The 21,903-nt window shown below is 39.6% G+C and overlaps 1 protein-coding gene across 3 annotated transcripts in view; it reads right to left on the reverse strand.

Annotated features, from left to right (window-relative positions):
* Positions 1–1,772: 1,772 nt before the first annotated feature.
* Positions 1,773–21,903, reverse strand: part of GULP1 (GULP PTB domain containing engulfment adaptor 1) — a 334,203-nt gene continuing 314,072 nt past the window's right edge. For 2 of the 3 annotated variants that reach the window (XM_090045269.1, XM_090045268.1), the window contains exons 11-12: positions 13,965–14,059; positions 1,773–4,235 (exon numbers count right to left, since the gene is read on the reverse strand). In XM_090045269.1, coding sequence (XP_089901395.1) covers positions 4,164–4,235; positions 13,965–14,059 — 167 coding nt within the window. In that variant the 3' untranslated portion in view covers positions 1,773–4,163. The remainder of the gene's footprint in view (positions 4,236–13,964; positions 14,060–21,903) is intronic. The other variant, XM_090045270.1, reaches the window with a different exon arrangement.

Here is a 21,903-nt window from a genome sequence, read left to right on the forward strand (position 1 = left end):
TGAGGTGCTGCTAGTGGTACTGTGCTGCTTACCCGGTCTTTAAAGTGGTGGACGGACTGAGGCTGTAGGGGAGGAGGGAACCTCATTGGGGCACACTACCATGTTGTGTAGAGGCCCCAGTGTCAGTGAGGCCTTAGCAAACACACAAAGTCTATATCATGAGTTTTGCTTTTCAGCAGCTTGAGGTGCAGTTTCCCAGAGACCCCCTATACCTATCTCCTTGAAACTTGACAGGCTTTGTGGCCTCAGCAGGGGCTACCATGCCTGCTGTTTTCAGCCCACTGTGTCTTCACATTTACAAGTGACATGAGTTTTGCTCTAAACAGTTTGGGGTGCAGTTTCCCAGAAAGCCCTGTACCTATCTCCTTGAAACTTGACAGACTTTGTTGCCTCAGCAAGAGCTGCATCCCTGCTATCTTCATTTGAATCAGGGAAGAAATGACAAAATTATAGGAATTTTTGTGATTCCACATTATAACCTATGGGTGAAACATTGAAATGCGTCAAAACAGTGAAACAGTTTTGATGAAATGAAACTGAACAGTGCTTCAAACCAGCAAAATGAAATGGTCCCTTTGAAACAGCAAAACAGAATGGTGCTGTTTTGCACAGCCCTACAGGAGCTAAAGCGCCTCTCCTAGGTACAGATCTGGGGGGATCCCACCTACCCCCCCGGCAGTGTGCATGGCAGCGGGTAGCTAGCTTTCCCTCTCCCCCTGATGAGCCAGCTGTGGCCCTATCCTGCTCCCTGCTAGGGCCCTGCAGATGCACATTGTGGCCCCGGGCCTGAAGCCCCATCCAGCTGGGCATCATCCCCAGCCTTGCTCAGGTCCCTCCCTACATGGTCTCCCCTTCTCCCCCCGCACTTACCTGCTGGAGCTGTTCTGAAGGCTTCTTGGGGCCATGTGCGTGTCTATGCACGTGGTGTCCCCTGTCTTTTCGCCTTCCTTCCACTCCCTCCCAGCTCCCTGCAGGCTGGAACTCTGCCAGCCTGCAGGGAACTTACTGCAAAATGGCAAAATCTATGGGTTTCTCTGGTAAAATGAGAAATCCATGTTTCCCTCTGGTAAAAGGCAAAATCTGTGGTTTACTTTGTTTTTCCATGGAAAACAGAAAGCCCAGACCCCTGATAATGTACCCAGCAAAGTCAATGTTCAATCTATTGATTTCATTGGAGCAGGATTAAACACATTGTGGTCAACATATGTATATTGATTTTAAAATTAAAAAAGAGGTCAGACTGCTTTTGAATATGTGTTATATTAACTCTCTTGAAATGTGGCAATAATCATCAGAATGATAATGCTGGTGATGAGCATCCTCTCTTCAAAAGCTGCAAAGCATCCTACCCCACCATGCTTCACATAAGTTGACTGGAAAGTTAAGAGCTCCTACAGGACTTAAACACCTCCTTAACTTTGCAGACTGTGACTATTCTTCTTGAAGACAACTTTCAGTCTCTGGGGAAAATACTTGCACTTCACAATATGACCTATCAGGTGTGCAGGATGTAATTCCTCCCTTAGCACTGGAAATTTTTTTTATGAGCCGTGCAGAAGAGCTAATGCATAAGGGTAAGTTAATGGAGATATTGCAGTTTACGCCAGGGAAGGAGTAGCCCAATGTGACTACTCGTGAAGTTAAGCTTGTTAGATATTAGTAGACTTCAGCCTTAAATTCAGGCTTCATTTCCATGCAGTCCTTAACCTACTGGGATGATGTAATTCTCTCCTCCTCCCCCCACTCCCCAAGTCTTCCAAATGAATATTATATTACACAATGCCTTTTATTTAAAAACATTTATTTTCAGCAAAATTAAACAGACATTTGAGATTACATAGAAATACAGTTTTCAACCAGATCACTAAACTTCTTCATTAAAAATGAACTGTTGCATTAATTTTTTTTTTATGGATCAGCCAGTTATCTATTTAACAGTGTCATTTGCAGAGTCAATTACCATAAAAATTGTAAAGAAAAAGGTTCCTTAAAATGTGCAAATATTATTTTAGCATTGTGTTACCATTGATAGTAAATGGCCACTAAATATATGCTTATTATGTAAAGCTTTTTAAAGTACAATAAAAATACAAATTCTATTTATTATAAAAAGCCATTTGGCTGCTAAACATCTTCATTGTACAAATTCCAAAATACTATATGAGAAACAAAATTATAAAGACTTTTCTTTATGAAACATATACTATTCTATTGGTTAGTGATTTTATATATATCTATATGAATACTGAGCAAAGAATAAGAAAGGAAGACTTACATTATGTAGAACATTAAGGCCCCAGTGCTTCAAGGTACTTCATGTCAAACTATATGGAAATGAGTAGTCCTATTGACTGTAATCAGGCTACTTGTGTACTGAAAGTTATATATACGCTTAAGTACCTTGCCATTCTGGGGCATAAGAGATAGATGCTTACTGTAATACTGAATAAATGCATTTATTTTCCTGTGTAAACCTTAAGTTAATAAGGTCAACCCAACATTTCGTGACCTATAATGTGCCACAAAAAGTAAGTCTTTGGGAGGTGGGGGGGAGGGGCTAAGAAAAAAATAAGGCAAATTTTTTCCCCCTAATTACTTGTATTTTCAAAGGGGAAATAAATATAAGGAGTTTTTGTTAGGAGGAAATTTTCTTAGTGAACAGTCTGAGTATTACATACACTCAGCAAAATTAAGGAAAAGTCTAAAAAAATTAAGAAACAAGTTCATAACTGAAAGAAAAAATGCACAAAGAAAACATTAATTTATTGCTTATGTTAAAGATTAGTGAAAAGTGTGCATAGACAAGTTAGTAATACACAAACACTCAGCTGCAGACTCTGTGTGTGTGTGCTGGCACACGCAAGAGAGAGATTACAAACCATAGAACTCTTCTTTTCTGATTTACCTGGGCTACTTGTAGGTATTTAAAATCTTATACTATTAACTTTCCTTGCGTAGTTTCTTCTGGCTTCGGTAACAGAAAATATTGAGAAAATACTGTAAAGATGCAGTCCTGCAAACACCTGGACACATGGATAACTAGACACATGAGTAGTCCAAGAGAACACACTGTGCCTGCTCATACATAGTTAGATAGGTCCCTAAGGCTAGGTACAGACATTCAAAGGCCTGAAGCTGAATTGATCTAAGTTACAAGGTTTTCTGTAAGCGGTGTAGTTTAGATTGGTAGTGAACAGAACACACATTGGGTGGGGAGGGGGGAAGGCTGTAAATCATAGACCATGTTCTGCCATTTTTAAACAAGTCTGTGTGTGCTGAACTTCTGTTCTCTTATGGGTACAGATCAGTTTCTGATCATTTACATGGATAAAAGTCCAATGTCTGTATCTGGCCTAAGAGCATTTTTGCAGGGTCAATACCTTAGTTTTAAGAGAGCAAAATATAGTTGTCACGTAATGAATTCCAAATTCCAAATAGTTTTCAGTATATGCAACTAGCTTAGCTATAAAACATTTAACCAGAAAGCTATGTAGTGTGTTTGTTTTCATAAAATATGTAATAGGTCTCCTTAATGCATTCATTAAACATTAGCTATCACTGGTAATCAAATGGATGGATATATTTAACTTTTTCAAGATGTGAATGTCTAAAAATCTGACAAATGTAACTGGTTAACAAGATTATCCATATAGTACAGTCAGTGACTGTGTTCAGTAACTGGAATTAATTACATGGCATCCACATTTATCAATTATGTACAAACTAGCTTCCAGTATGTTGTACTTTTTATTTGCTATTTAAAATATTACTGTATAATAATCACAATATAAATGGGGGCTTAAGGGGATTTATTTTAAAATGTCACCATTTCAAAGAATATGTAAGAATTGTATGGAAAGAGGTATTCAAGAGGTTTTAGAAGAACTTCCTCCAACTTAAAGTGAATACTCATTAGATATAGCAAATATCAGCTAAAATGTGATAGAAAGAACTACAACAATGTAATTTAATTCATATTTCATATACAAGTGTGATTTTTTTTTTACATTTGTACAGGAAAAGCTTGAAAGTAAGTTGGAGTTTTACATAAGCAAACCTCACGAGAATTGAAAAGCAATTTTTGGCACATGGGCAATATTTGTCATTACATGCTCTGAATTAAAAAAGGACCATATAAGAATTTCAGACTTCTGTTCTTGGCATCAGCACCTGCTGTCTAGTGGGTCGAGACAAAATACTGTGCCTTCAAGAGTTAGTCCCATTTTGAACCCCTCCTGTAATAAGACAAGGCATGGTTAATAAAAGACTGTCTCCGCAAAGAAAAATATTAAATCCTACAAAATCCTACATGCAAGCTTTTAGACATGTAAGAAGTTTTTATAAACTGCCATGACACCAACTGGGTAAGTACAGTTAAACATATATGTACTTTTATACGTGATCAGGGACCAGCATGAACAGTACTAGAACAGAATCTTTTTGCTTTGTGCAACAATGTGACTTGGATTTCAAATGTTTCATAAAGTGAATCATGCATATTCAAACATTTGAACATGTTTACATACAAAGCTGTATTTTAAATGAGTTCTTTTTAATCAGAACAGATAAAGAAGAAAAAAACCAGTACAATATCGAAGTATTAGCATGTATCGCAAACAAGAGAAGGAGTATGAACACAGGGTACACATAGCTGAGACAAAATAAATGATATACAGTGGAAAAAGTAGCTTCAGAATGCAATACACTTTCATTGCATCATTTATAAGTTGACTAACTTGATAACATTTTTAAGAGCTTCACCACATATATCCTCATGAACATTGCTACATTTCCCCGGGGACAGAAAATCCTGTGATGTATTACATGACTGTGAGATTACTACTCCAACAAGTCTCAGTTACTACAGCCATGAGAGGCATGCAGCTAAGTAGCTACCTCCTATCTTATACTGAATCTAAGAACCTCTGTGCTACTGACTGAAAAGCAATACTTCAGAGTACTGAGCAAAAGCTGAGAGACATTCTCTCTTTCAAGGGATATAGCTAATAAAGTTCACATGCTCCCCCTGGTTCACAAAGGAATAGGAGAGAGAAGTCACTTTGACCCAGGTTGCAATTCTGTCTGGGTCTTACATAGGTCACACAAGGGGAAGGAAGTCTTATGACACCATACTTTACTTCTAATTCATATTAAAGCCAGGCAAAAACTGGCCCTAGATTTTTGTAACATGTAGCTTAAACAGAAGAGACCTCAAAATGTGGAAGTCCAAGTTAACATATACTGGATTATGACAATTAACATGCAATAAGCGTACAAGAAAGCAAATTATTGCAGATATTATACAAGTATATTTTTATATGAAGAGAAAAAAGCATCATATTATATTATTTCTGAGTAATAGTATATGGTCAAGTCATTAAAGTTTTATCATAATTCATATTCACCAACAGGAACAATTACAATTTTATAAGCAAACTTAACTTTATCATATCCTTCCGAGTACTGAACCACAGGACTATTATTCTCTTAAACCAAGGGTATTGCTCTGTTACCTTTAACTCATATTAGATCGCTCCTTACTTAACAAGTGGTTAAGGTGAAGGCTACACAAAAAGTAAAGTACTATTTATAGTTAGAATTTCAGAACTTGGTCTTACATTTTTCACTGTGCCAGAAACTCAAATGTACATGTATTGCATAACTTATGTTTATTCCAAGCCTTGCTAAAGCCTGTTCCAAATCATACAAGTTGCATTGTGTAACATGTAAATGTCAAAGGTAGATGACTGGGTCAGACAAAAAGTAAAGGTTGTCAGGACACTCAGATAATTTTCAAGAGGTTATCCGTTACCATATCAAATGTTAGCGTTCTCTTCCTCTTCTGTTTTAGTTGGGGAGGTTTTAAAAGTTAATGGTCAGATTCATCCTTACCCTGAGAAGCACTTTTGAGTAGTCCTATTTAGGCAAGAGGGACTGTATCTGGAACAAAATAGTAATTAATACTGGGATTTGGACCAAAGTATTTTTCTTTCTAATGGAGAAAGGGTTCTTGTTTTTAATATATGCTCTCTTCATCCTTAAAAAAATGCCAAGTCCTTTGCCTTGAATTTTAAACAAGTTGCCTTTGAAGGGAGACCAAGGCTGGAAATTTTTAATCTGATAGGCAAAAGTACTGTATAAGCAATGCTAGAATGGAAATGCCAAGAGAACTTTCATTCCAGTAGCTCCTGCTATAATGCTGATTTTACTTTAGTCCTAAAAGTAGGAAGAACTTAGGGAATGTTGCTTACAGTCAATGAAATGAACAATATATATATTTTATAAAACACAGACCTCTTACAACGTGAACAATTAAGGTTGGTTTAAATCACCCTTATTGTGACTAGATATTAACGCAAGCTACGACTGATATGGTTTCCTAATTGTGCATACTTGAAATTCTCATTAGTGTGTCCAGGATAAATACTATGTCTATATGGTGCATCAGAAAAATAGATCTATTCATGTTAAAAGCAGCATCACAAATCCAAGCTAGCCTTCATGCTTATCATGAAGCTTCGATCGTGCCACATGTTAGAATTTAAAATGCCAGAGTATTTAAATAATTCCACTTGGTATTATTAAGAACTGGAAAATAATACTGAGAGAAATAAAATAGCTTTCATGGCATACAATTATAACGTGTTATGAGATTTTCCAGGCAAAAGTTTTTTTCCTCTTTTTTATAGCTGTTTCATACTGAAATCTGATTATGAGCCAGATACACTGAGATAGTCCATCAACACAAAACAGCTATAATCCTTGCTTACCCAGTCCTTAACTGACTTTTGTGTGCTACCCGGGAGTCAGTGCCTGCCAGTGACTTTTGGCCATTTTTGTTATGAATTTTACAAAAGTGGCAATAGAAACATTGAGTACAGCACTATTCTGAGGAAACACAGTACTGGCAAATACACACCAAATACAGACCTGGTATAAATGGGCATCTTATACAAAGGTAGATGATTTTGCACAAAATTCCATGTGGATATAATACTTAACATATTTCAGTGAGAACATGTATATAGCCTGAGCCTACACTGCAATCATTAACTTTTCAAACCGTCAATCCATGATTTTTCAGGCTCCTATACATGTACAGGGAGGCTGCTCTAATCCACTGTAATTACAGAACATCCTTACTAAAGCTAAACTCCCACTGAAGCCATGGAGTAAAAATTAAGAAGGACTCTGGGACCTGACTTAAAATTTAGATGAAAATGACTGGAATCAAAAGTCACGTAAGGACATAACACTTCCATACACACAGCTCATGAAAACTATAGGATTTTTCATAACTACTTTCTCCCCAAATAGTCTCATACATTTTTAATATTTTTTCATATTTTTCTTCTTGCATGTGACTGTTAGAAATATTTATGTAGTAGATATGAGGGTACTGTATTGTTTAGACCCTATACCATGAAACAATCTGTTTCATGTTTAAACACTATAACATGAAACAATCTGTTTCATTTAGGGCCTGGTAGGACTTAAGACTCTTTAAAAAAATTCTACATTTTCCTAAAACTAATAAGAGGCTGATTTTAAGAAGAAAAGGAAAAATCTATTAATTGTCCCATCATTACAAAAGATATAGACCAAGTTGCATAAGCTAATCACAGGAGGAGACTGGGCAGAGAGGACAGAGTAGGGAGCAGAAAGCAGAGCTGTAACTTGGGCAGAGGGAAGGGATTGATGTGGCACTCAGAGAGAAGGCAGGGCTAATTTGTGACACACTTGATAAAAAGATGGGCTTGTACTATCACAGAGAATGACTTTATAGGCTAGCAGTTAGGGTAGTCACCTGGAAAATGGAATGCATGAATTCCAGTCTCTCCTCCAAAGAATATTTAAATTCATACAGGGTAAAATAGCAGCAGGGAGAAAAACTAGGAGTACCTAATGTACCTTGCAGCATGATGATGAAGATGGGTGATCTTGATTCAAAAGTCATCACAGGATAGGGATGAACCTCTGTCCACCCTACAAGCTTTATGAATCAAACACTGAAAAAAAGCTTTAATTCTTTCGCAAACGTGACTCGAATTTACAAATAATTCAGGGGTAACCAAGATGGTGTAATTATAAAATATATAATGTCTGAAAAAATTCTTTCCAGCTCTACACATAACAGACTTGTGAAGAAAAACTGCAGATGAACTCCCTCATCTTTGTAATTGGGAAGATTCATAGGAAGAGTCCTCCACGTACAGACTATTGGGGGATGAGTTATAGCATTATTTCTTACCTACAGCTCTTGCAAGCAACTCAGAATGATCAAGGCTTGGGCCAGGTTTTCTGGCATAAAGTTTATATACAGAGATTTCTAGAAATAATATGCTTAATGTATTGTATACTTATTATGAAAACCATGTTATAATGTGCAACTTCCTTCACCTTTCCCCTCTAAAGACTGATAGTCACTTCTGTAATAGTAATGTCAGCTAAAATGGATAGATGCAAATGTATGCTTTGGATTTTCTTTTCTTGGAAACAGAACTATTACAGAAGACAGACTACAGATATATGCTGGGCAATTACTAAATTTTCCATAATATATACTTTATACAAAATACTGCTTGCTCTTAATTTTAATACAGAAAAGTTTTTGTTGCAAAACAGACATATGCTAGCACACTGTATTGAAATATTTTGTTTTAGGAAAGATGCTGCCAAAGACACGCGCTCCTTACTGATGTATCTGGCTTTTGACCAAAATGCCATGGCTGTGGATTTCTTCTTCCATATACTGTTAAAGTTAAGGCAGTCATTTTACCAGCTCTAGCACTCACTCCCTGATTTGTCTGAATTGCTGACCCTCAGGATAGCAGTGGCTATCTCTAGGCTTTGGACTATGCCAGTATGTATCTGTTTTCACATCAGGGCATTTCTCTTAACAAGCAAACTACATATCCTGCTCTACCTTTAACCTCCAAACTGATTTGATACAGAACCCCATGTTCAGAGAATTTTTATACTCAATGGGTGCATCTACACAAACACGTTACTGTGGAGTTGGCTAATTAGCTTTGCAGTAAAGCACCAGTCTACACATGCCCTGGTATTAGGATACAGTAAACTAATTAACTCTGCCATTGGATAGTACCGTTGGGGTTCTACTCCACAGGAGAGTACCTTACTGCACTGAAACACCTGTGTAGACACTGACCAGGTGTGATACATACACCTACTCAGGCCAGTGAGCTGGGGGCCAGACCCCCAGGTCCTACCAGTCCCTCTGCCAACCTCCACTGCCTCCTGGAGCCCAGAGCTGACCTCTCTGGCTCCCCTGCTGGCCCAGTGGTGCTCTGCCCTAGGTGAAAACTGCTGCAGTTCTGTGCACATGTGAAGATACTGCACCCAGAAGCAGCTGACTCTGATGCAAACTGGTTTTGTGTTTATCATGTTGCCTTAATGGCACGTGTAGATTCAAACAAGCATGGACACTTGTTTCCTTAGGGAAAAATAGCAGTGGCACACCTTGTGCTGCTGCTACTTGTCTCTGGGGAACACCCATGCCACGCACTCTTTGGCCTATGGCAGGTTACTCTGAGTGGGGTATGGGATGCTAGGGCCTAAAACTGTGCTGGCCCCAGCAGCCTTACCTGGAGCTCTGGAGGCCTCAGGAGCTGCAGCTATGGCAGGAAGCCTGGCTGGCAGCTGGAGAATGGCTCTGACTGGCCAGGATCTGGTTTTGGGTGGCGCATGCTGTTGCCCTATGTGTTGCCCTGCTTTTTTTCAGCATGGGTTTTTTTCACCTAGAGATCTTAGCATGGGAAACACGTACATGTGCAGTGTGTGGTGCTGCAGACGGGCCTGCAGTACCACATACCGTATGTATGTGCTCATCTGGGCACAGCCAATGAGTGCATGTACACATGTTCTTTACTGTGGAATTGACCAATTAGCTCCACAGTAAAGCATCACCATCTACATGTATGTCGGTATTCGGGTGTACTAAATTAATTAACCCTGCCATAAAACAATACTGTCCCCAGCAGTACTATCTTAGAGTAGAGTCTTTTACTAGGTTGCAATGTATGTGTTGATGGTGTGAGACTGCAGCAGTTTGAACTGGGGTGCAGAAGCCCTGGGCGGTGGGTCAGCCACATGGTTCTGCACTTTGGGCACTCTCATGCCCCAGCCAGCCCCTCTGCCATCTCACACTACCTCCTGGCACCCAGGGCTGACATCTCAAGCCTGCTGCCTGTCCAGGGCTGCTCTACCCAAGCTCAGATTGCTGCAGTCCCAAGCACATGTGAGGACTGTGCCCAAGAGCAGCTGACTCCGATGTGAACTGCACCAGAGTTTACTGAGGTGCACTAATTGCATGTGTAGATGCACCCAATGAAAGCATAACATTCCAGCAAAGTTTCCATACAAAGGAAACAGTTGCCATATCCAGGGCTTGTTTGCACTGATTACAAAGCTCTGTGTTTTACTTTATGATAACTGGGGATCCTGGTATTCTCCGATAAAAAATTACAAGGTATCTGATAAAAAACCCAAAAAGTTATGATTAAAATGAAATTCCACTATATATATATGAATTGAACACAATATTTTATTGATATATTTACAATTTTAAAGCAATTTGGAAGCCTACCAGTGCCTTAATCACTATAATAAAATAAATTCTAAATACCCATAAATTTTGGTATTTGATTTGGGGTTTTTTATCATGGAAAATCAGAGCTCCCCCTGCCCACTTAGCTCACAGAATGCCCACGGGCAGCATGGCTGGAGTGGAGCCCATGGTGGAGGAGGGTGTGGGCTGCCCTGCTATGAGCTCAGGTGGGGGGTGGCTCCCTGCTGCTGTGTACACTCCCGGCAGGGTTAGGGGACCCATGCCCACCAGATCTGTGTGCAGGGTGGTGGTAGATGCAGGCTGCCCATTGAGGGCTCCCCGCCTTGCTGCCCTCCCATGGGACCTCCACAGCCCAGTGGGCAGGACATGGTGTGGCAGGGTGGAGCGGGGCTGGGTGGGGAAGCTCCTTTCTGCTGCAAGCTCTGCACTGTTCTGGTCACATGCTCCCTTCCCACTTGGCAGCAGTAGGGGTGGTAGCGCAGGTTTGTGCTCCTCAGTGGTGTGTGGCAGGCAGGTGGCATGTTGCCAGGGCAGGATGGAGCTTTCGGCAGCAAAGAGCTTCCCTGCCCAGCCCCACTCTGCCTTGCCATGCCAGGTCCCAGTCACTGGCCTGCGGAGGTCCTGGGAGAGGACAGCAGGGCAGGGAGCCCGAGCCCACAACCCCAAGCCACACACACCACCTGTCTGGGCAGCCCATAGCCCCAGCTCTGACCAGCTCCCTCCCTCCTTATAGGGGGCCTAAATCCCCACCTCCCTGCAGACTTATCTGCAGGAACTGCTCTCCAAGCTGTCATGTGTATATATATATGCACGTGGCACCCCTGCCTGCCTGCCCTTTTTTATCATGCAAATCAGAGCTCCCCCTGCCCACTTAGCTCATAGAACGACCATGGGAAGTGAAGGAGGGTTGTGGGTTGCCCTGCTGCAGGCTCAGGTGGGGGGATGGTGGCTCCCTGCTGCTGCATGCACTCCTGGGTGGCAGGGGACCCATGCCCCTCAGACCTGTGCAGGGTGGTGGCATGTGCAGGCTGCCCACTGCAGGGTCTCTGCTGTGCTGCCCTCTCCTGGAACCTCTGCAGCCCAGTGGGATGGCATGGTGTGGCAGGGCAGAGCAGGGAAGCTCTTTGCTGCTGCGAGCTCTGTGCTGCTCTGGTCACATGCTCCCTGCCACCTGGGGGCACCACTCCACTCCCCCCAGCACCCTGCAAGGAGCTCTTTGCAAAAGTTCAAAGTCTCTATGTCTCTCCATTAAAAAGAGTCCAAATTTTTCTCTTTTCCCATGGGAAATGGAAAACTGGTATCCCTGATGGTAATTAACCTGTATGAACTTTTTTAGGGTAAAAACACAGGAACAGCAAATAATTTAAATTTCATTAAGAGGTAAAATTACTGAAATCTACCTTTTCACCTAATCTGAGGTTTTTATTGGCTTAAAACCCAAAAAGCGTAGACCCGAAAAGCCAGTGATACATTGAAATGTATTTGAAAGCATAATGATCTCTATCTAAATATTATCCATTTCAGGTAGGAATAAAGCAAGCCTACTGATTGTGTCAGGCAGTGGAGAATAGCCACAGCTTCTAAAATTGTAAAATATACCGGGGTGTGCACCGAGGCACAAAGTAACAAAGTAACAGCATAAATTTGGACAGATGCAAGCACATGTCCCTGCATGTCTGGATGTGGCTGCTGTCTCTATGTATGTGTCTATTACACGAAATGACATGGGACTTCAGTTTCTTCATACTTTCCATTACTGTTCTATTACTCAAATCATATGGCACCTTTTTATCTTTCTTTTGCCTTTGAATTATCCTTAGTCTCTGTTTGACTCGAATTATACTTCTGGACCAAGGAAACCATCAGAAGTTTCAAAAGAAAGGCAAACCTGTATGTTCACTTTTATGGCTTTTTTTTCTACTTTTGAACTGTGTGACCAACGGAATGGTTTTAACCATGATTTAATTTATTAGCAGATGTAGTAACATTAAAATCTCATGTCAAAGATTTTGCTTATGAAGCTTAAGTTTGAATTGGAAACAAACAAAAAAAAGGCCACAGCTTTTTAGTACTCCCTAACACAGAATGGAATACTATGCGTCTTCCAAAGAGCATGCACTAGTAACTCTAGCTCTACTAACCTCCAAGAAATAAACTTATTTTCTTAACCCACTTTTTTTAGATAAATGTCTGTAACGTAAGCTTGCATATAATAACTGTCATAAAAGACCCTTGGCAACAGTGGGGAACAAAATGTGAAAGTAAATTTTTATGAGTGTTAGGAGTAATAAAAAAGAAACATGAATAAAAACCAAAGGCTATGAATTGCTTCTGAAAGACAAAAGCAAACAAACACTAGAGTAAATTTCCCCACTGTTATAAATAAAACTTGCTGCATAAAAACTATCTTTAGGTCACAGAAATGAGCTTATACAAGATGCTCATTTTAATCATTTTACTTTAAGTTATTTTAACATACATATTAAAATATGATAATACCAACCATCGTTGACGCTAAGCACCCAGGAAAGCATGAGAAGATAAAAGAGATATTAGAAAATTAGCAAAACAATGTTTTACTAGCAGGTTATAATTTTTTTTTTACACCAAACCATTGCTTTCTTCTAACATGAGGATCTCATAAGCATTACACAACCAAATTTAAGCATGTGTGTTAAACTTATGATTAAACAGTTAAACTACTGTTCCTAGGTTTTGCAGCTGCCAGTACCAGAGGTGATTTTTCTTGTATCGGATTAAGCTTACTCTTGCTCTCAGCTGTTTTGAATAGGCAACCCCTGTGTGCCTTGTTTACAACCTCATCCAGTCTAATGATATTCAATGAAAGTTCAAGGGTATGCTAAGCTGGATCTTGTTGTTGAACTGGAGACTAAAATATTCAGGCAAATAAAAAAAACAGAACAAAAAAGGGGATTGAGGAGAAAAAGATAATATAATTCTGGCAATGACACTGTTAATGTGTAATAGAAATAAAACTATTAGAATTTTTCCATTATATGATTTTGAAGATATTTGACATAAAGTCTTCCACCAGTATACTGGCACTGTATTCTGTTCACTAATATTTTATGAAGTGAGAACACTCAGCATCTGCTGCATTCTTTTTATGTAAAATTCTGTCAAAAAGTTGGCTGCATAGAGTCTCCTGATATTCAAAGTTACATTTTGGCAGACAGGTCCAACTCCAGTTGACTGACTCTTCCACCCAGATAAAAGTTCATTTTTTTGGTATAGTAAAGAATTTTTTTTACATTCAGAGACATGTAGATTGCTATATTATGTCTGTTTTCATCTTTACTAGATGAACATCTACATGCTCTTGGAAACTTTTGTTTAAATGTGAAGTAGTTACCTGCATCTCATCTAATTTTGACTGTATGTCTGGAGGGAATTCTCCTGCTCCGCAGCTAAAGGGGTCAAATGGTTCTGCTCCAAAAAGGTCTCTTTCTAGAATGAAGAAAAACATTAAATAAAGAGTCAGTACCATATGAAGACATAGTACACAACAGGTCAGCAAGATGACACAATGCATCTCTTTTTACATGAACCTGAACAGCATCGCTTTCCATCTCATATCTAACAAGTAAACTTTCTAAATATACATTCAGAGGTCAGTTCTAGATTAGCTTTTCCACTGTTTAATTTCTTACCCTTTCCAAGAATACCAGCAACCAAAGTTTCAGTCTTCATTTCCCTTCAATTAATTCTGCCGTGTTGTTTTTTTTTAGGAATTTCAGGAATGATGATATCGGATCCTATTTGAAGTAAATTCAGGAATATCTGTGAAGTAGTTTCCTGATGGCACAGTCCAGGATCACTGTGTGGGAGTTTCCCAAATGGCTGGGCATCAGCCATTCACCATATTTTAAGACTGTGGTAAAGAGAGATTCTTGCAAAACATCTCTGGTCATCCAGTCAATTGGCTATTACTTCTAGCTGTCAGATCAAAGAGTTTTCATAAAGACAAATGGCCCTTTCATTTCACAGAAGGCAAGGCCTTGAACTGTGATGCATTTCCTTCAATTACATCTGGTATTAACTGAAACTTGCTTTTAGCTCATGCGGATTTTGGGGATCTAAAATGGAACAACACAGCTGTGCATCTCTCTTCGTCAACAACTTCCCTTGTACTATACCATTTTATCTTCCTAAAAAACAATTGTTTTTCTTAAATGTGGCACTGTTATATTTTTTTGCATTCTAGTAAAAAAACAAGTACCTACAATGCTACCAACATTATCAGGTCACTGCTACGGTAATCCTATTCTATATAGGAGGTACCCTGGTTAATTTGGTTTATCTATTGTCTCTCAGAAAAAGTTTTTCCTGAAAGTGAGAGAAGAGAAAGTTTGAACCTTATATCTCCTAACTAGCATGGTTGCATAGTGAAAAAACTGATATATATTGGTTTTCTCACTATGCAACCATGCTGTACCCCCGCCTCAGTTTCCAAGTATGCTAGCTTAAAGTTACCAGAGTAAGGAGAGCTATCATTTATTGACACTAGTACCCGTTTTAGGGTTTACCCCAAAATGTGACCCACATTTATTCAATATGTAGAAAGTTCATTTTGAAATCCACTTGTATAACCAGACAAGAACAAGCTACAAAGATTTTTCTGAATTAAGAGAATACATGCTATGGTATTAGCATTCAAACAATCAATATTTAAGAAAACAGTATAACATAAAATATAGGAGGTGCATTTATTTCAACTTGAGTAGATTGTCTTCATTTCCCATCAGACCTCTACTGAGTACAAGTCATCCAAGGTTTATCATACATTGTGCAAAGGAGCATTGGTTTTAAATAAATAATTTAGTATTATTTGTTTTTTATGCTATCTTAATTTAAAATAACAATCTATTATAGTTCTCATCTCCCATTACAAGCAACCTGAAATATCATGTGCCACAGATTTTTACATGAGAATGCTTACATTTTCATTTATAATGATAAAACCATGACTTTCCCCGATTTCTTGCCATGAAAAACAACTGGCCTTACGTATGTCAAAACTTCAAACAACAAATATTAAAGTGACATTTAATAGCCTTTCACATCAATTTGACAGCTATTTTAATGTTTTCATCCTACTTACAATAATTACTTTATTATTAATTATCCAGACTCTCACAAGCTGTGGTTACTTTATAGGCTTTCTGGTTGCAACATAGGGCCTAGATTTCAAGGGCTCTAACCCTTTTACGTAACTAGAATGCTATCCTTTGTAGGCAGACACAGACCACAATGGTGGACAGAATTCATCAAACAAAATAGAACTCTTGACTTTTAATGGGCTCCATAACCTCTTTCTCTGTCCTACTCTACACCCATGGAAGTCCTCATGTGCTGAAGTTCCCATTATAAGTTTGGACCTTTGTTAAATAGAAAGCCAATATTTTGGGCCTCTTGTAATGTTCATTTTATTAGTACATGTGGAAGTTTCCCTCATATTTAGTAATATTGTCTACTAACAAAAAGATACCAGTGTAATTTATACTCTTTGGAAAAGCTATCCGTTTCATCATCATGCCTTACTAAGGCTTGCATGTAAAAAAGCAAAGCAAAACAAAGCAAATCAAACCAAGAAAATGTATCTCTTCTATTTCTTAGTGTTTACAATTATAGCCTTATATGATTTTTTAAAAGGGAAGTATCTGATATGAAGTGTTTATGATTCTCCTGGAGTCATTCTCATTTGAGATCCTGCACCCTGTAGAAAACAGTTCCTCTGAAGTAGTCAGTGGGACTAGTCAAATGTAAGGATAACAGCTGCAAATAAAGTACTTTAATGAGTAATTTATTTTCCTTAAGTGAAAGAGGTCTTTATTTTAGGGGTACATGGATTAGGATTTTTTGGGCTGATACCGATGACCAAATATTAGCGAACCATATCGGCTGATACTGATCTGATTGCTGATATGCAATCTGGCAGCTTGGAGAGCAGTGTTTAGCTGAGAAGATAAGTCTGTTGGGAGAGAAGGGGAAGGGGGAGGGGAGGGAAGGGACACAGAGGGCAGATCAAGGCCCCCATGGTGAGGGCTGAGGCTGGGGCTGGGGCAGGTGCTGCCCAGCCAAGGCAGGGTGGGATGTGGGATGGCTTGGCTGAGAGATTGGGGAGCGGGGGAAGAAACAGATGACAGACTTCTTAGGTAGAAAACAGGTCCATCTGAAGTCAATTCAAATTAAAAATTGATACCTATTTTATTAAACTTTTTCTGAGTTATTTATATTATTGCATAAGTAACCTTTGAACAAGAGGAATGAAAATAGCAACTGCATGTTCACAATCATTTTGGTCTCTTTAAAATAAATTTTAATTTTTCATGAAATGATTGAGAGTGAATTTTAAAATGCAAATTTGTTCAAGACTGCTTGTAGCTACCGCAATGCTTTCACATGCACCTTCTCAACGCACCTTTATCAGAATAGGAAAAGAAATTTTTCATCTGGCTTTTCTTTGGGTTCAGTACAACAGCAAGGAGAATTTTACAAATTACTGCTCTATAATTTAATAGAACCAAGAATCCATTATACAAAAGCCATATTTGAAGAAAACTTGCAATCCTTTTTTTTCATGGTTTGTGGAAATCTGTTGCCATCTGAAGAGGCATGATTATCATATGCGGGCCTGTTAGATTAAGGAAGTAATCCTCATACATCATTTGGTTGGACAGATGACTACAAAATACTTATTCTGGAGGAGATTTCATTTGGCATTGACCACTTGAACAACAATGCCATCACATTCAGTATCATCACCTTCTCTTGGTCTGAACTTTTCCAGGAGCTATCTTGGATGGTAACCATGGTTTAGAACTATTATTTTGTTAAAGCAGTGTATATAACATCTGCGAAATAGGTAATGGCAATAAAGCATTTGCAAAGGAGTGTGCATTGCTTCCTAATGAAGATGCCATTTGCTGGTCTTCTGTCTTTGTGCTTCATGGTTTATTCTAAAGATCAACTGAAAAATAGAAAGCTATAGACTGAGAGCTACACTGGAAACTATGAATCACATTTAAAAAAACGTTTCATATATCTTTTGGAAGATGTTAGTATTTTGGTGGAAAGGCAAGGAAAAGGCAAGTTAAATCCCGTCATTTAACTTTAAAATGAGAAAACAAGCTTTCTTTAGTGTTTGTGTGATATCTGTATTACATGCTGGCTATAATGAATGAGAATTAGGAATTCACAAGGTTCAGAAGAGAAGAAATGTGTGTATACATATTTCATGTATGAGCCATTTGCTTAATAAAATTGATCCAGACTTTTGGAAAGATGCTATAAGAAGATGCTACTGCAGCTGTCTGAGCTTTAATACATCATTAAAGAAATATGCTTCCTGCTCCTCAAGCTTTCCAAGGGAAAAAGTGAATTTATATAAAAAAGTTCCTATAGTAAAGGGTGACCAATCCTAAAGGAGAAGAGACATCTTAGCATCATCCTCAAGAGACCACCATTCTAAGGAAGAAAAATAAAAGGGTCCAATTCAGATGGGCTTCAGCACCTCTGTAAACTTTGTAAGTCTATGCTACCACCTAAAGCTGGGGAAAAAAATGTTGAAACATTGCCATCAAAATTTGTTGACATAATTAAAAGATTTTTTGGGTGGTAGGTGTAATTTTGGGTGACAAAACAGAACAAAATAGAAAGCTCGTAACAGTCAAACTGATGTTTAGAGCACACAAAAAAGCCCCTGACAGATGATTAAATTAAAGGTGTGATGGGATCTGATACATGATCCAAACAATAGTGCTTTCTGCCATGTGTATGGCAGAGGCTGCAACTGTAGATCCACCATTTGATTCCATCGTGCCATATTGCTGGTTCAGGTGGAGCCTAAGATGAAGAACTGGGAGCCCTGACCATCTTACAGGTGCTCCAGCCAGCAATGTGCATTGGAACCAAGGGCTACATGCACTCCTCTGGTTGGAGACCCCCCAACCAGCTGACCAGCACTCCTAGCCTCTGGAGCACATAGGAATATTGAAGAGCTCCAACATAGTTTCATAGTTTCTAGGGTCGGAAGGGACCTGAGCAGATCATCTAGTCCGACCCCCTGCCATGGCAGGAAAGAATACTGGGGTCAAACGACCCCAGCAAGATGTGCATCCAACCTCCTCTTAAACACCCCCAGGGTAGAAGCCTGCACCACTTCTCTTGGAAGTTGGTTCCAGACCCTAGCCACCCTGACCGTGAAGTAGCACCTCCTGATATCTAACCTAAACCTACCCTCTGCCAGCTTGTGACTGTTATTCCTGGTCACTCCTGGCGGTGCTTGGGGGAACAGTGACTCCCCCAATGCCTGCTGATCCCCCCGACTGGTTTATAACAGGCTGCAAGATCCCCCCCCTCAGTCTTCTCTTTTGGAGGCTGAACAGGTTCAGGTCCTGTAGCCTCTCCTCATAGGGCCTGTCCTGTTGTCCCCTGATCATACGAGTGGCCCTCTTCTGGACCCTCTCCATGCTGTCGACATCCCTCTTGAAGTGCGGCACCCAGAACTGGATGCAGTACTCCAACTGCGGCCTGACCAGTGCCGCATAGAGGGGGAGGATCACATGCCGTGGAGGCTAGGAAAACTGGCCATATGTCCATTCAATTAATGGTGTGCTAAAACAAGGAATAAGCCACACAAATTTATCATACAAAATACCATACCTTTAATTGAAGATGTGGCCAGGTCACTACTTAAAACATGATTAACCAGTTAATTTCATTTTAAGCGTAACTTCTGTCAGGGTCCATAGAAAAATTAGGCAGAATAGGGACCTGGGCCTCAGATTCACACATCCTAGGAAAATGCTCAAATCCCTTTCACAATGGCTTCTAAACTGTGTTCTGTTGAACCCTGGGGTTTTGCTCTAGGTCACCAGGGGTTCTGCAAAGATATTGGGAGTAATAGTGGAGTGGAACAGGAGTCTGTAGGCTGCCATTGCTGGGCCGGGTATACTGGCTTCACATCAGTCTGTAGGATAAGAGTAGGGATTCCAGGGCAGAAGAAGTGACGTGAAATGGTTCTGTGACTTCAGGAAGTTTGAAAACCACTGCCTGTTCTATTGGCTATTCTGAAGTGGGTTTGGCTCTCATTCTTTCATGAAAAAATGAAAATGTCTATTCTTTCTGCACTGAAACCACCTTGTTTTGTGAAACAGAATTGCTACTTTCTAGCAAGACTTAGTGCCACCCATGGATCAGAAAAGATATAATCTGTTTTTGCAGCTTCAAACTTGATGAGATGTCCTTTTCATCATAGAGATTTCTGAAGGGGATCAGTGAGCTTAGTCCTAGCTCTGGGCTTTTCTTCTCATGAACTTCTAGAAGCCATCATCTTCTTGTGCCAACTCTTTGCTTGTTTCCTTTTTAAGGATTCCAGTAGTGTTGGAAGCTTTCACTGGCATCCATATTTCTCCTTTCAAGTGTCATTCTTGCATAAGTTGCTAGCTGGGTGCCTGAAGGAAGACATGAAATGTCTCTGTTTTGCCTGGCCAGTAGGCATCTGCCATATGCATAAAGAAGGTGGGCATTCAGCTGTTGCTCAGAAGCCAGTAATTGAGACTAGTGTCAGAAATTAGTCAGTACCTTTTTATTTGCTCATTCTGAAGAAAACAGAACAAATCTGAAGGTTTATGAAGATGATCAAAGACTTGACAAATCAGATGGTTTTTGCTGTCTTGGATTTGCGGACACTAATGATGAATGTACATACCAAATATCATCCTTTCAACCTTACAAAAAGTGATCAAGTTATTTTCTTGCCCCACTTAGTGCACTGCTAAGAAAAAGCACAAAGAAAAACATGGAAGACTATGTTTACTTGTTGAGTCAAATTCTGATTGTTATTCGTCTGACTGATAGGTGGTAAAAAGGAACACCAATTAGTTTGTACTAGCATTATTCAAACCAAGCAAAATAATACATTACAGCACATGTTAATTTGCTCTACTTGATTCATATGCTCATTTGGGAGAGGAACTTCTCACTGATTGTAAATTTGTCTCATTTGTTTTAAACTGCATTTTCAGAAATGCTCCTGATATGCTGACATATGGCAAGCCTATATACATGCTCAAGGTTCTCAGTACCATCCTTCAAATATTAAGATACAGACTGAAAGAGAGGAATACTATAAAGAATATTGTGCAATTACTCAATATATCTTTGGGGGATGGCATATCATATCTTTGTGAGGAATTACGTAGTTATTAATACATGCCTGACAAAATGTGGAACCAATCTAGTGTTTTTTTAATAGCATTCATCCATTAATGTTAATGAATAGCATGTAGAATATGACATAAGCTAACAGCTCTTTTATCAGTATATGCCAAAGCATAATCATGATCGTTATAGCACATGGAGAAAATTAAATGATGCAAGGGAAAATGCAAAAAAAATAATGTATTTCTGCAGGACAACTTACAAAAATGGTGCATCTGACATGAAGTATGATCTTTAAAAGGCCTAATTCATATTTATGCATATAGAGCCCCATCTCCCTCCCTCCCCAGCCCCCATCTCCAGCTTCTGTCCCCCAACAGCCTAGTTCAGGGCTGCCCAACTGGCCACATTAAGCCCTCAGGCTGCTTTCCAGCTGCAACAGCAGCTGGAATCTTTGGGCTCCCCCTCCTTTCATGCTCTGCACAGGACAGGGAGCTCAGGGTGAGGCTGGTGACAGGTAGGCTCCTACTGCAACAAGCAGTGGGGGGAATACCTGTACTGGCACGCGCTGCAGCATTGGTGGTTGTCTACATGAGACTGTTGCAGTGGTGGGGAAGATGAAGGAGAGGGGATGTCTGTGCAGTGTGTAGCTCAGAGGTCCCATGACACCCTGCTAGAGCAGTCTGTAGGGCGTGTGATCCCTTCTAGTGCTGAGCCCTTAGCTGCTTACAAATGGACAGCCAAGCCCTACTTTGTGGGACTATTCAGCACACAAATCTCCACTTCACTCAGTTTTAAATTAAATGTTAAAGTTCACTTCTAATGCATGTGGTGCACAAACAGAACTGATGTAGGAGTTGAAAAATCATTCATTCCTTTAAATATTTCATTTACACCTGTGAAGAACTGAGTTCAGGTCTGTCCTTAGTGAAAATTCCAAGATAATTTATTAGGATCCTTTAACTGATCATCACGATACTTAACTTTTTCTGTGGTAAATGTTGATCATGGTGTCTGTAAGTATCAGTGCTGGATACTCTGGCCAGAAGTGTGACAGAACTAGTAGGTAGGTACACGGTTGTTGAGAATACTTAACTAAATAGAGCCAGTAAGAACAGATAGAAATT

Source organism: Crocodylus siamensis, chromosome 4 (assembly GCF_052110815.1).
Source record: "Crocodylus siamensis isolate JL-2025a chromosome 4, ASM5211081v1, whole genome shotgun sequence".
Taxonomy (NCBI): Eukaryota; Metazoa; Chordata; order Crocodylia; family Crocodylidae; genus Crocodylus; species Crocodylus siamensis.